The following is a 14,571-nucleotide window of genomic DNA, read 5'->3' as shown; positions in this document are numbered from 1 at the left end:
GCAGCATGGCAGGGTGGCTCTCACCCCAGGAGCCACGGGAGGAAGGGCCCCGCAGCTGCAGGTGCCGGGAAGTGACGCAGTTCCTTTGGTTTTGCAGGTTTTTTTTTTTTGCTTTTGCAACAACTCTTTCCTTTATTGTGAGCTGCTGTGCACACAGCAGATAGCCAGGCCTGCCCACAGAAGCAGCAGGAGACCCCAGCACAGCCAGTGAAGGAAGAGTAGTCGGTGCTCCAAGGGCAGCACGGAGGAGGTTGGCTCCAGTGGGGCTCCAAAGGCTGCCCCAGAGCAGGTCCAGTGTCCCCAGCCCCAAGGGCACACGATGCCCTTCTGGCACACAACACCCAGCTGGCTGTTTCAGGAACACAGCAAAGAACTTCTTGTGAAGCAAAGCTGAAATAAAATAACTCTTTTTGGGGAAAGACATTCATTGGACTTTTTTACACCTGGAATGGTACTATTGCCATGTTTTAATTCCCTTGGCAGCTTGATGGAAGGGGAAGGACATCCTGAGGGGCCAGGAGAAAGCCACATCTTGCCCAAGAGCACACGGAGCTGAGGCCTGGCCAGCCCCTGCTTTGCCCACAGCTGGTGGGATTTTGCCACATGCCCACCCAGAGTCACCTCCTTTCCTCTGGGAGAGCCACCCAGGCTTGGTGCTTGCCAAGCCGTGACTCAGAGCAGCCCAGCACTGCAGGCAGGTACCTTTATTGATAAAGATCAAGAAGTTGCTCAGCTGGAGTGACTTGGAATAAGAACACTGGATCCTTCTGCTGATTCAGCCATGCCTGGAATTACCTTTCAGCCTGGATTCCTGGGCTTATCAAGGCACAGTTGAAGACATTCAATTTAACCCTCCCCGTAAATTACATTTACACTGCCTGCTGTTTACACTTAGGCTTGAATTATCAGTCTCCATTTCCTGTTCTCATCTTCTCACAGGCCAAATGGACAAAATATGGCTTTTGGGAAACCATTGCCTGCATGTGTACTTCAAAATTCATTGAGCAAGTCACTGCTGAGCTTGTGTGACTGAGCTGCCTCCCTCACCTCAACTCCTTCACCTTTTTCTTCATGTGCCCCTGTTAGGAAGTGATTTCCCCCACCACCAACCAGCCAAGTTACAGGAAGCATTCACCACGTTGTCTCTCCCTTCTTGTCTTGCCTTCTCAGAAGGTCTGGGTGATTTGGGAGGAATCTTAAAAACAGTCACAAGAGTTTCACCTCTTTGAAAAGCAGAACAACCCTGAGAGGGGAAGTTTGGCCAGCAAACCCACAGCACCGCAGCTCTGATGATTAAGAGTTACTGTTAGTTCAGGAGCACAAGGATCAATATACTTTGGGACTTCTTGTGAGGGTCCTAAAAGCTCTCCAACGGGCTGAAGCTACAGCACCACACCCAGCGAAGGCCCAAAGTGTCACCTCTTATCACTCAGCTCTGGGACTAAGGTACTTTGAACCCAAGTCCTTGATCCAAGGGCTTTCACATTGTGGGAAATGCTCTCCTACTGTACAGGTCTGAGATCCTTCCTCTTTTGCAGTGTCTCCTGCTCCATTTTCTGACCAAGAAAGGAAATCCCAGGCAGAAGTGACCACAGCATCACCTGGGCTAGATAAAGATGCCTGCAGCCTGGAGGCACCAGCTATCAGCTGGATCTTGGCTAGGAGTTGCCTGTTTGTCAGGCAGCACCACTCCCAGTGTGTCACACTGGTCTCCTTATCTCCCGGTGGACTTTGCACAGAGATCAGTACTGCAGACACCTGGGCAAGGAGGAGCTGTTTATGAGGATCATTACACACTTGGGTGAGGCCCCAGTTGACTGATAGACAGGCTAGAAGCCCCAGCAGAATCCAGGCCAGTTTGCTTTGCTCAGTATCAGGAAGCTGCACTCCAATGGGTCCCTTTGCATCAGAAAACCCTGTGCTCGCAGCCCTGTGACCCGCGTGGGTGCCAAGTCAGAGCAGTCAGTCAATGCCTGTCTTTAATGAAGGGTTTTAACCACTCAGCCTGGCCAGAGCGGGCACATGCTGAGTTAGGTAATGGCCCATTACTGCCCTGGCACTGCTCTGCCAGGAGCTGGGGGGACACAGCAGCTTTCTGTCCCTGCACAGCTGGGAGGAAGGGCCATCGTGTGACTGCCCCGGCTCCATGGGCCTGGCCAGAGAAAGCTCCCTCAGTCCTCACAGGGAAGGCAGTGCAGAACAAAAACACATGGCTGGGCTCCTGTCTGCTCCTGCAGACAGGGAGATGGCTCCCAGGACAGCCCCCAGCCAGTGGGAATTTGGGCCCAAAGCCTAAAGGCAGAAAGAGGTGCTGTTTGGGAGCTGGAGCCTGCAGCAAGCAGGGGGATGCAGAGCCAAAGAGGGGAACACACTGCAGAGACAAACCTGCTTTCCCCCAGATCCCTCCAGCTTCACCAGCTCTTCCTTCCAGCCTCTTTCCCCCCCATTCCTGCTCCCCAGAGCAGAGCAGGGCAGTTGCTGCAGAAGGCCCAGCAGCTCCCTCAGTGCTTACCCAGATCCAGCAGTGCCAGCCCCCTGCAGGAGGGCTGATCCCGAGGCTGGAGAGCAATCAGTCACTGACCCAGGGGAGGGAAAGCCCATTTATTTAGGCTGTTCAAATTTGGCACGCACAGAACATATCACAGTAATGCACTGGAGGCTAAGGGTTTTGGTTTTTTTTTTTCTTTTTCTCTACAGACATACAAGAAAACTCTATGCAACTCCCATGTACACATTACACAAAGGAAACAGCTTTAATCAACCACTGATGAAACATGGAAGCTTTTAAGATCTCTGTAGCTGGCACAGGAATGTTCTCTACCCCCCATACAAAAGGCATTTCAGGTCAAACTTTCTAGTAGGTGATATCTCCATGCATTTCTACAGAATTAAAGAAGCTAACAGACAAAAAGCCCAGATCAAGCCATATTAGTCAGGCTGATTGGTTCTACTAAGTTAAATCAATAGTTATTATGGACAAATGGACCAAGTGACCAAAGACTGGGGCTGAAAATACCATTTTTAAAGTTGTGGTTCCTTTTCATTTTACTACCCATAACTGGAGAGCTCTGCTATAAGAATCTGTATTTATAAAAGCCTCAGAAGCATCTAGTAAGTGTATATTGGAGAAAGGCAGTTCTAAATTAAACTGTGTCAACAGAAAAAGCAATTTCTATAGAATCACTCAGGAGGAAAGAGACCTCAAGACACTTCATAACAAGAATATTGAACCTACAGAACAAGTGAACCTTTAAATATTATTACTGCACTGTGAGTTTACAAGAGAGTGGATTAGGACTACTTCTCCAGAAAAAGTGTGTCTGTTTTATGTCTAGCTTCATAATTAGGCTTTTTCAGTACAGCTCTGCAACTGCAAGCACCAAGAATTTAACCTAGTTTTGGTGCTCACAGGTTGCTTCAGCTCAAGTCAAACTACAGGTCTTAAGTTTTGTCTTAAATAGTTACAGGGGAAAGTTTTCTAATTTCGCTTGTTACTATTTGGAAAAGCAAGAACAGGAACCAGATCATTCTCACCTCTCCACCTTTCATGATACACTGCTCAAATTTTTAGAGACCTTTAGTGTTAATCCATTGGGGATAGTACTGGGCTGGACAACCAATGCAAATATTAATACACCAAGATAAATCCTTAATTTGATTTATTTAGGGTCATTTTTACATACGAGCTACATCTCCAAAATCTACTTTATTCTACAAGACAGCTTCCCTACTGTTAGTGAAACCCTTGCCTAGAATGGTTGCTTTATATAACTGATCTATTAAAACATGGAATGCTTGTAGAGTTGTGGCACTGTATGACATCTACACGGGACTTCCTTCAAAAGCTACGACTAGGGAGCCTCCTAGCTTCTCAGCAATGCAAGCTCGGTTCAGGTCCTCTGGCCCATTTGCTTGGCATTCATGCTTTATGCCTAAAAAAAGAGGCAAAACACTCAATAATGCAGTATTTCAACATGCTGATAAGCAATCAAAGAAACATACCTGGTAGTAATATTAGAAGAAGCAATCCAGTCACTCAAGCAGACAAGTCCTGCCTTAGCTTAGGGAATTTGACGGTTTTTCCCTGACAGGTCCCAGGAGACATCTGGCTGCACACCAAATGTCACTGAAGGGACACGAAGGCAGAAATTTGTCACTAGCTCAGTGCTCAGGCTGCTGGCCTTTCACAGCAGGCTCTTAGAGCAAATCCCTCATTTCTTGTGCTGCCCTGGATACAGCAGGGGAGGGAGCTCCAGGCAAGCACATGGAGTAGGCTCACCCAGCTCCCTCTGCCTCTGCAGAGGTGGCTGAAAGCATCACTGCAAACCTGAGAGGCAGAGACTGAGAGCTGGGCTACCCAACCAACAGTGCTTTCTTTTAATTTTTGAGGCTAGAAAGCCCAACCCATGTCTGCCTTATTGGTGAAAAGCAGAATTTCCTCGGGATTTCTTTTTCTCAAATTCCACATGTGCAGCACACAACATTTTCCCATGGCAGTTAGCCATCCTGTGAAGGCTGGCACTGCTGCACAAAGATCCTGTCAGTCTTGCACAGTGCAAGATTTTGGCCCAGTGCAGCCTGAGGAGCTGAAGAGTGCTACCTGGCTATCAGCCAGACTGGCTTACTACAGCATAGTGAGTTTGTGAGACTGCATTTTAACAGACACAGGGATAAAAGTGCTCTGCCACTGAGGCAGCTCTGCACAAAATCCAGTGCTGTGTTATGAACCTTATGGTTTCTAGCCTGTATGGTGCAGATGTGCTGCTCCATATGGTCCATCACACATTGCAAAACCTGCTCTTGTCCTGAGCACTGTCCTAGTGCCTCTGAAATTTTGCCAGATAATGTAAATTTGTTCTAGAGCTCATTTTAGCTCTGTCACATGACATTTCACGTCTCACTAGTATCTCAAAAAAACAACAACAACAAAAAAAATCCCCAAAACCTGAACTAATTAAGCCTTGCTGTGTACTCCAGGGACACAGCAGAGTTAGGAACATTAGTTGTATTACATACCTTGAAACTTCTTTTTGATTGCATCCTTGGAGCTTGCGTAGATCATCTTACTTTTGAGAGGTGCTTGTTCTGGTGCCCTAGTGGGAGACACCACAGAGAGTGAAATTAGTGACACTGCTTATCCACCCCAGACAGAAGCAGTATCCTACCCACCATGGACAAGTGGAACATCTCATGGCTCCAGAATACAGCCATCAGGCTGCCCAGCTCACTTCAAGACTGCCATTTTCCCAGGCTGGGCAATACAAATGCCCAGAGACCTCACCCACAGAGCCTGGACTGCGTGCTAGGAATGAGAGAGTTGGGAAGGTGGCTTACCACAAGAAAAACATCAGCTCTTCTTTTTTGGATTCCTTGGTCTCGAAGCTTGCATCATACAAGGCATAGCGGCAATCCTTCTCGGGAAGCATCTGCACAAAGTGCTTGAAAGGGTCGGTGACTGTCACTCCGACATCTCCCACCAGAATCTCTTTGCCTTCCTCCACAATAATGCACTTTTTGTCTGGACTGAGGCAGAAGATGACAGCCTTCTTCCTCTTCTTGATTTCCTCCGGCGTGGAGCACTTCCGCACTTTCATGTCGTAGAAGATACGGCACACCTCATCGGCCACTTGTACTCCGGAGGCCTGCAGACACAGCAAACACCTTCAGCCCTTCCACCCCTCCTTCTCCCAGCTACATTGTGGCACTGCCTTAAATCCAAGGCTAGAAGACAACAGATTATTGCAATAGCCACTTGTGGCATGAGAGTCTCATCAGAGAAGGCTGCAGCCCCTCTCTTTTCCAAAGCCAAGGAAAGAATCTGGAGTCTCGCTGCTGCCCACAGCTGGCTGCCAACCCAAAAACTATTCCAAAGAAGGCACAATCCCACTTACACCAGAACATTGTTTTGGGGGAGTTTTACAGGCAAGCCAACCCCTTGTTCTCTGAGATTCATTTGTGGCAGATCCTTTGACATTACAGGAGCTTCATTTTCTTCCCCGTTTCAGGCTGGCTGGACAAGCCCACAAGGATCTTCTGTTCAAAGTTTTCCAGCCATTTCCAGCATGCCTGCTAGGAGCTTTAGGAATAGAGGTAAAACTGGCCAAATTCCGTATCTGTCACATGGACTTAGTTTAGAGAGCAAGGGAAAAGTAGTGGGGTACTGGGATTGCAATGGTAGTTTTTTTAGCTGAACAAACCAACTTTGGGAAGTTGCTCTGAATTCAGTATTTCAAACAGAATTTGCAACTCTTAACAGCTGAAGTCTCTTCTTCTCAGCCCCTATTCCAGCAGTTTTTAAAGCAAGCTCAACCCTTCTCAACATTTCTCCCCCACCTTGGAGTCAGCTGGGAAATTGTAGTGAGTGGTATCGTATTCCCCTGTGTAAGCTGGAACAAGAGGTGCACATGCAGCATTATCAACCTGATGTTAAAGGCAGCTGCACAGAATAAAGAGGACAAGACCTAGCAAGAATGACAAAAGCCTGAACTGCATTTTCAGTCTGATGCTTTCCTGGGAATAAGACAGAAAATAAAAGTGGGAAGTAGAAACATTTACATTTGAGTTTTGTTCTGAGACTGCACCAAGCTGGAAAGTTTAAAAGCAGCTGTGCAAGAGTGAATACTGCAAATGTGGAAGCCAGCAGGCACTGCTGGAAGGACATCATGGCCACAGCAGTAAAGACCAAATTGAAGCCTGTCCAGTACTGAACAACTCTATCTGTTCAAAATGCTACACACAGGATAAACAATGAGATTCCTTTAGAATCCCACTTCCTCCCTCACTGCTATTTTGCCTTCCAAGTTGAAATGACATTACTCATATCCATCTATCAGAAGGAAAACTGCCTTCCTCCCTCTGTGCAAACCACGACACGTCACTGCTGTGAGCACAGTCAGCAGCACCAACAGTCGGGTACAGCAGGTGAGACTCTCAACTGAAAAGAGTGAAGGCTGCTCGTAGTTTTTTTAAACTCCTCTTCAGCCCCAAAATGTGAGCTCAAGGGATTTCTTTTGCATTTTGAAGGAACAGCAGAGTTCAGCTGCAAAACCATTAAGACAGAGGTGCAGGGGACCTGCTCAGTGCTCAGGCTGTCCTTGAGAGATGGTTATGGAATGGACACCTGCTTTAATGTGTGGGGGTTTTTAAAGCCTTGATTAGTGCCTACCACAGAGGACCTCAGATAAGCCCAGATTCTCCTCTTTCTACCAACATCCCTCCTCCTGTAACCCTGGGTGGCTGCCATAGCCAGCTAACCCACTGAGGAGAGGTGGCACAGCTGGCACAATCTATTGCCATGGAGTTTGGCATCTAGAGCTCCCAAGTGCTGGTCACAGAAAACCAGGACAATCTCATACATCAGCAATCTGAGACAGCTTTTCTTTAGGGTGGAGAGCAGTGCTTTCTCAGGTTTACCTAAACACAGTGGGATCTCCCTCTAGATTTACAATGCATGGTCAGTCTGTAAGTGGTAACCTATGCAGGACTGCTTGCAGTTCCTGGGGGACAGAAGAGCAATTCAGTCACCGTGCCTCAGCTGTGTGGCAGGCAGCCATCCCCTCTGCCTGTCACCAATAAGGTGAGGAAAGTACATGGAGAAAGCCTATTTCAGGACAAATTCAAGCTACAGTGCAAACATGGACTCAAAGTGACTCATTCCAGTGTCACCTCCTCCATACAGATGCTGCACTTTGTCAGAGTGTGACTGAGCACTAATGAGGAATAAAGGTCCTTCTCCTCCTGTCCCTGTGTTAGGTGCGGGCAAGAGGCTCTTTGAGAAGACTCTAAATAACACAGTTAACCTAATAAAGCAAATAGTGCAGCAACTACAGCAATTTCATCAGTAGCTGGCAATGGGTAGCAATACTCAGGTTTTAGTCACAAAGTCCTCCAAGGGTCTTAGAAAATGCACAGAAAAGTCTGAACTGCCATGGAAATGAGGCTATTTATAATGAAAAAGCAGTACATGTCACCTACCTCTACCTCTGTCAATTCCTGAGCTTTGCTCGAACACTACAACAAATAATTTCCCTGCACCAAGTCATGTTAACTTTGAAAGCACAGGTTAATGCTCAGCTTGGAGCCAGAAGCAGCAGCCACAGAGCTGCAGGTTGATGCAAACTGTGCAGTCATGTGCATTTGCTTGTGCTACTACACAGCCAGAAACACGTCTCCAAGTCAGGAGACAAGTTGTTTCTTTAAAAAGAATCTGAACACTGCTGGCAAATCAGTTCAGATTCCAAAAAAGCAGAAAGTATTTAGACTGAAAACTCAAAATTCACTGTAAAACTTCAGCCGGTAACTGGGACTGACCAGAAGCTGAAGGGACAATAGTGGCAACTGTATTTTTTAAGCTTTCTAAAGCAAAAGGCTGTTAGTAGCTGGTGCTACTCCTTTTCACAGCTGCTGTACAACCCCTGGATTCATCCCACAAGCTGACCTTAGCAGCCATTGTGTTGCCAGGGACAATGCAGATTTGTTCCATCTGAGAACACCCTATAGCTGTGTTACAGTATGGGCTGAGATGAGACAGTGCAACAAACCAATTCCCTCTGAAAACAGGATCTACTGTCCTAACTGCAGGGCTCCCTCTTCAACCCTGGGCCTGTACCAGCCACAAATGGCTTCACAAACATACTTAAAAAGGAAAAAAACTCAAACCCCAGGCAGCTTTTGTTTTGAGGTAGCTGCAACCACTCTGTGCAGAACAGCAACACTATGACTGCTAAGAGCACTGGAACAAGGAGAAATTCCAGACTCTAAATACATGTCCTCAAGCGACATTTTAACCTCGTGTCTGCTGCCTTGTCCAGAAGAAGAGCTGGTGAGAAGCCTCCACCCTCCCAGTAATGACAGAGTAAACACTTGTTAGTCTGGATTTTCCCTCTTTGGCCAGATATGGCTCTGCTCAGAGGATTCAATACAGCACATTGGTTATTATTTTGTGCATTGTGGCTTGAACGCAGCAGAGCTCCAGCAGCCAGCCTGGTCCTGTTTCTTTTCCAGGATGGAAGAGTTACCCAGCTCTGGGCTGGCACATGGGGGCTGGTTCAGTGAGCAGCACATACTGCAGGCACTTGTGGGATCGTGACCATCAGCCAGCTGGTGACATTTCACTGCAGGGGACAGACCCTTAACTGCAACAAGGCAGCAGCAAGCAGGCAAGCCACCTAATTACCAGCTGGGAAAATGATGCCAGGATAGCACATTCAGGAAAGAAGAGACAGAACCAGTTTCTCTGAGGCAATCGGCACAACTGAGTTGTCCCCCAGCACGTCCATGCAGCTGCTGCAGACACAGAACATGCTGGGGGCTGAGCCCCTCACCCATTACCCCGTGGCACTTCTGGCAGTGTCCCACTGGCTGTCACACAGCCTGCTGCAGGCACCTGAGGCAGGGACTGCATTCACTGCCTTGTCAGCAGGCTCTGCAGGAACACAGCAGCTCTTGTTCAGAGCCTCGCTCTTGCCTGAAGTGCAAAGCTCTGCACGAGTCCTGGGAGAGAGAGCACAATGCCCTCCCTCCACCACGCAGCCCAAGAGGGAGCCTTCTGTTCAGCAAGCTTCCAACTGCAGGAACCAGACCCAGCTGCCTCCACCAAGAGCTCCCAACATTTTGCTTCCATTGCCAAGTAGCCAAACTGAAATTTAATCTAAATTGGGGAAGGCTGAAGAATAAGCCAAAGCTTTCTCAAGGAAATCCCCACAAACAGAACAGCCATTTCAGGAGTGAGAGACATGACAGACTCCTGATAAACTAAAACACAACTTTGACACAATGAAATTCAACTCCTCTTTTGTTAGGAAGTGAATACTGTGAGCACCAGTGTTTTTCTTGAATACTTAAAACATTTTACCTAAGAAGAGTCTTTGTTTTCCTCAACTCTAAGATAGCAAAGACCTTAAACTAATGACTTAGTTTGCCTCAAGACAAGTTTGAAGGGCTAAATTTGAGTTTATGTCTTGAGAATTTCAGACTGTTGGTTTTCCCTCCTGTGATTAGAGCCCAAGAACTCTCCGTAGTGGTGCCTGGGCATGCATTATCTCCAGAGACATTCCAAGATACAGTTCTTGACTTGTTTTGTCTGGGAACCACTCACAAACATTGTACACATCAGGGTGAACTATCCACAGCTACTCAAGTGGAAACTTTTGCTTCTTGGAAAAGCATCATCAATTTTTTCCAGAATCTGACACCAAGAATGTATTAAAGCATGCCTTGTTTAATTGCAAGGGCAGATGTGAGAACACTGTGCTCCCGTGTTTGCTGGTCACATTACTGGCATGTATTTGGTTCTTATTTCTGCAGCAAACCCTGTTTCCCTCATGCCTGCCTTACCCTCCCTCCTATCTGCCTCTGAAATTCCCTGCCACCGCCAGAGCTGCCTGTGGAGCCATGTGGCATTTCCCTCTGACTCACTAATGTGTCATAGTACATCTCTGCAATAAATACTTCTTCAATTAAACCTATTTCCACCCAATGGAACCCTTCAGGAACAGAGCTGTCCCCTGCACTGCCACACAATGGAATGCACATCTCTGCAATAAATACTTCTTCAATTAAACCTATTTCCACCCAATTGGTACAGGACAGCACCCTTCAGGAACCCTGCACTGCCACACAATGGAATGTCCTGGGCCACCACCAGCAACCTGAGGTGAAAACTAAGCCAAGGTAGATGTGGGAGCACTTGGCAGAAAGGGAGAGCAACAGGCCTGGCTGAAAGAAAGTTTTGCCGAATGAGGCCTCTGGAAAGGTGTCACCTAAGGCCAACAAGTCAACTGAAAATGCAGGCAGTCAAAACCATAAAGATATTAAATACTGCTTGGCTTTCAATCTGTTATCTGAGCACTCAAGAAAACACATCTGATGTTAACATCCCCACTGAACTGAGCAGGAATGGCAGCAATGCAAGGAGGACATGCAAGGAGCAGCTACTTTAACTTCATCCCAGGGACCAGCAGCAGAGTGGGAACACCAGTGACTTCAGGAGTCTGGAAAAGCCCACATTCCCTGCTTACCTACAGCTGGACAGAGAGACACCTCCGTTTACAGAGTACAGCCTGTACATCTGAAAGGCCAAGGTTTCAACTCGGATCTGAAGCCTGACAGGAAACAGAACTAACAGCTTTTACTACTGTTGTATAAGAGGCCATTATTTGCACACCATAAACCAGCAAGAAGTACAGAGTCATCTGCGTATCACTTGTAGAAATCTCTTGCCAGCTAGACTCAAGTTTTTATTTTGCATTATTTGGTCTCTTTTGGCAGGGAGAAGGTGTGCAGGAAAGAAGTGAAACTCTATTCAGCTTTTATTCCCCCACCCCCAAGAAGAAATGTTATTGACAAGACAAGAAAAGAGGAGTAGGAAAGCAATTATTAAAAAAAAAAACCCAAACAATCAAGAAAAAAAACCTATCCTTTGAATTCCTGAAGGTCATTTCTTCAGCTTTTAGCCAAAGAGGAAATTATCTCCTTCTCTGAGCCACTATGAAGTTCACTCCCAAATTATCAAGGTAGGCAGAACATGCAATACCCACAAAAGGCAATCCCAGCAACAGTACTGAAAAACAGGAACTGCAGTGGCCAGTAGCAGCAGGGCAGAAGTTTTGAGCAGCACCCATTCCTGTGTTGAAATAGAAGTTTTTAAGGTAATGCAGGTGGAAGCTGGTGTGTAACAGGACTCTTGCAGAAAATCAAAGCTTCTCAGAAACACATTCAGCACACAAATCAGCTGTTATGAGCCTAAATGCCTGTAAGAATTTTCTTGTGGCCCTCCAGGCACCTAGAGCAACCTAAATCTTAAATGCCACCCTCAAAATCAGGCTCTGAAGGCCAGCTCCGGGCATCCCTGATACTTGTTCCTGAGGGATCCTCCTCTCCTGAGGAGACTGCAGTGAATACTGAACAACCAGGTGAGGCAAAGGCCCAGAACAGCTTCACAGGCAAGTCCTGGTTGCAGTCAGGCTCTCTCACTCGGGATTGCTTAGGTCAGCCCTTGCACCCAGCAGGAGCCTCTTGATAGAGATTCTGCCAAGGCGAGTAGGAACACGCCAGACATCACCAGCACCAATTGTCATCAGGCTGTTATCTTGTATATGAGGCATATGTACCTTGTAATTACACAGATCTGGGAATAGCACTGACTAACAACCAAGAAAAATCATTTGCACGGTACTCCAAAGACCTTGGACTCATTTAATCCAGCAGAAAAGAAACTGAACATTGTGGCCAGACACAAAAGCTGAAAATCCAAGCTCTTTTGATAGCAAGGATGCCCTCCTGCTGGCACTACCATACTTTGCCAGAAGGCTTCCACTCTGCCCAAAACCCAGTTCATTTGCAGCCTCTCAAAAAAGCCAACCTAAACCCTGTTGCAAAAAGGAGATCACTATGAGAAACAGTAGTTTTTGACTGACTTGGGAATTCCCTGGTTCCAAAGCAGGATGAAGCCTGACATGCTGAGTAGTCACACGTAACTAGGTTTGCATACTGCAGAGGTGGTAGCTGGCTTGTTGAGACAAGCCTCTTTTAAACAAGAGCTGCGAGTCTCATCAGATTTTTAGCAGCTTCATCTGCAACTCCACGCTGCAGAGCAGCCACAGATGCTCCAGCTTGGGTGCTGGAGAACGCAGGGACATTAGTGGTACATCCTGTCTGCCAGCCCTACTGACCAAAAATCCATTTCCCGGATACACCACGTGTTCAATGAACTACTGGTAAATGCCAAGGGAAGGCCTCAATATTCAACACCTCTAATACAGGTAAACAACCCAGGCAAGTGTGTGCTGCTGGACAAGTGCTTGTGCATGACTCAAGCAAAAACAGGGCAGCAGTTAAAACTGCATGAGCTAATAACTGAGGCAAATTTGCCAACCTCCATCTCCTGAGTTAAACCGGGAGGCAAACTCTGAGCACGGGCAAAGCAAGCAGAATGAGCCACCATGAAACTGAACACGCGTTTGGTCTTTTCTGCCCCATTTACACAAGAAGAGCCCTAACACTTGTTTTTTATTTTAAAAGCCAGGAAACACAAGCAAACCGGTGCGGATCCTTAATACTTTTTTGTTTCTTTGCTTCCAGCGTTACGCTTTGGATAAACGTTTTCAGCATTGTCCAGAGAAGCAAAACAGAAAAAAAAAAACCAAGTCCTTGCAGCAACTACCCCAAAATTTCAGCTTCCTGGGGCGGCCGCTGCGGCACCCTGGTTTTTTTACCGGGTTCCACTTCCCCCTTTTGTCCGCACCAGCGCTGCGGGCTCCGGCCGGCGGGGGGCCCGTGCCGGCCCCGGAGCCGCCGCCGGTTTCTAGGCCAGGCCCGAACCCCCGGGCCGCGGGAAGATGGCTCCCGCCGGGACCGAGGCGGCGGCCGCGCTTCCTCCCGGGCAGGGCAGCCCCCGAGCCTCTCACCAACAGCGCCCGGTGCCTTCCAGCGAGGCTGCGGCCCCTCCGGGCCAGCCCCGGGCGGGGAGCGGCGGAGCCGCCGCCGCCCCGTCCCCTCCCGGCCGCGCCCTGCGGCGCCGCGCACGGCCCCCCCACACGGCCCTTTCCCGCCGCGCCCTCGCTCCTCGCCAACCCCCCCTCCCAGGGCCCAATGGACGCGCCCGCCCCCAGCGCCTGTGTGCGGCGCGGAGCGCACCACTACCTTACGGTGGGGGGGGGAGGGAAAGGAGGGAGGACAGTTCCATCGCTCCGAGGCGGGGTGGGAGTAACCTTCCGTCGCCTCATGGCGGGATGGGGGCGGGGGGGAAGGGAGGAGAACGGATCCGCCGCGTCAAGTTCAAAGGCGAACGGGAAGGACCGGGAGAAAGGGAAAGAGGAGAAAAAGGGGGGCACGGTATTGCCGGGCACAGCGGCGCTGCCAGCCAGAGCGCCGGCCGGGATGCGGCGGGCGGTACCGCCGCCCCCCTCCCCCCTTTTTTCCCCCCAGGGATGAAGGCGGAGGCGGGAGACGGAGGAGCCGGAGGCGCCCCGGGCGGCGCGCGGTGCCTACCATGGCGTCGGCGCGCTCGGCTGTCTGGGCGCGGCGCGGGCTCCGGCGGCAGGAAGAGCAGCTGCGAGGGCGCGAGCCGGGCGGAAGCGCTGCCGACGTCACGGCCGCCGTGCCCGGAGGAGGAGGAAGCGGTTGCTATGGCGGGAGCCCCGCGCGGCGACGCCCCAGCTCCGTGCGCACGCGCCGGCGGGGCGGGGGGGCGGGAACCGCGGCGCCACGCGGGGCCCCGCCCCTGACGAGCTCACCAATCACAGGGAGACTCGGGGTGATTGATGTGCCAGCCGGCCAATGGCGCGCTCGCTCAGCCGGGTGGGCGGGGCTACCTGCACCAAGGTGCGGCGGGCGGGGTGCGGGGCCGATCGTGAGGGCAGAGCTGGGGGGCTCGGGGATCCTGAGGGAGAGCGCGGGGGGCGCGAGCAGGGTCGGGGCTGCTGGGAGCGCGGCTGGAACGGACCGGGGCGGGCGTGAGGGGAGCGGGGAGCGGCCGTGGGGCGGGAGGAGGCGGCCGGAGCGGCGAGGGGCGGGCAGCCGGGCGGAAGTGTGGGAGTTTTCTTTTTTTTTTCTTTTTTTTTTTTTTTCTTC

General features: G+C 49.6%; 1 protein-coding gene across 4 annotated transcripts; it reads right to left on the bottom strand.

Moving 5' to 3' along the window:
* Window positions 1-2,581: 2,581 nt before the first annotated feature.
* DSTN (destrin, actin depolymerizing factor) lies at window positions 2,582-14,130 on the bottom strand. Of its 4 annotated transcripts, none has more exons than XM_039717032.1 (4): window positions 13,990-14,130; window positions 5,335-5,642; window positions 5,017-5,093; window positions 2,582-3,932 (listed from the first exon to the last, which is right to left on the bottom strand). In XM_039717032.1, the coding sequence occupies exons 1-4, from the start codon at window positions 13,990-13,992 to the stop codon at window positions 3,823-3,825; spliced, it is 498 nt and encodes a 165-aa protein (XP_039572966.1). In that variant the 5' UTR covers window positions 13,993-14,130; the 3' UTR covers window positions 2,582-3,822. The 4 variants fall into 4 exon arrangements, with proteins under 4 accessions (XP_039572966.1, XP_039572983.1, XP_039572976.1 ...); XM_039717049.1 differs by lacking the exon at window positions 13,990-14,130 and adding an exon at window positions 13,642-13,656; XM_039717042.1 differs by lacking the exon at window positions 13,990-14,130 and adding an exon at window positions 13,407-13,421.
* Window positions 14,131-14,571: the final 441 nt, after the last annotated feature.

The sequence above is a fragment of the Passer montanus genome, unplaced genomic scaffold (assembly GCF_014805655.1).
Source record: "Passer montanus isolate IOZ18808 unplaced genomic scaffold, ASM1480565v1 scaffold102, whole genome shotgun sequence".
In the NCBI taxonomy this organism is placed as follows: domain Eukaryota; kingdom Metazoa; phylum Chordata; class Aves; order Passeriformes; family Passeridae; genus Passer; species Passer montanus.
The sequence above is the reverse complement of the archived record's forward strand: the minus strand, read 5'-3'. Positions and strand labels throughout refer to the sequence as shown.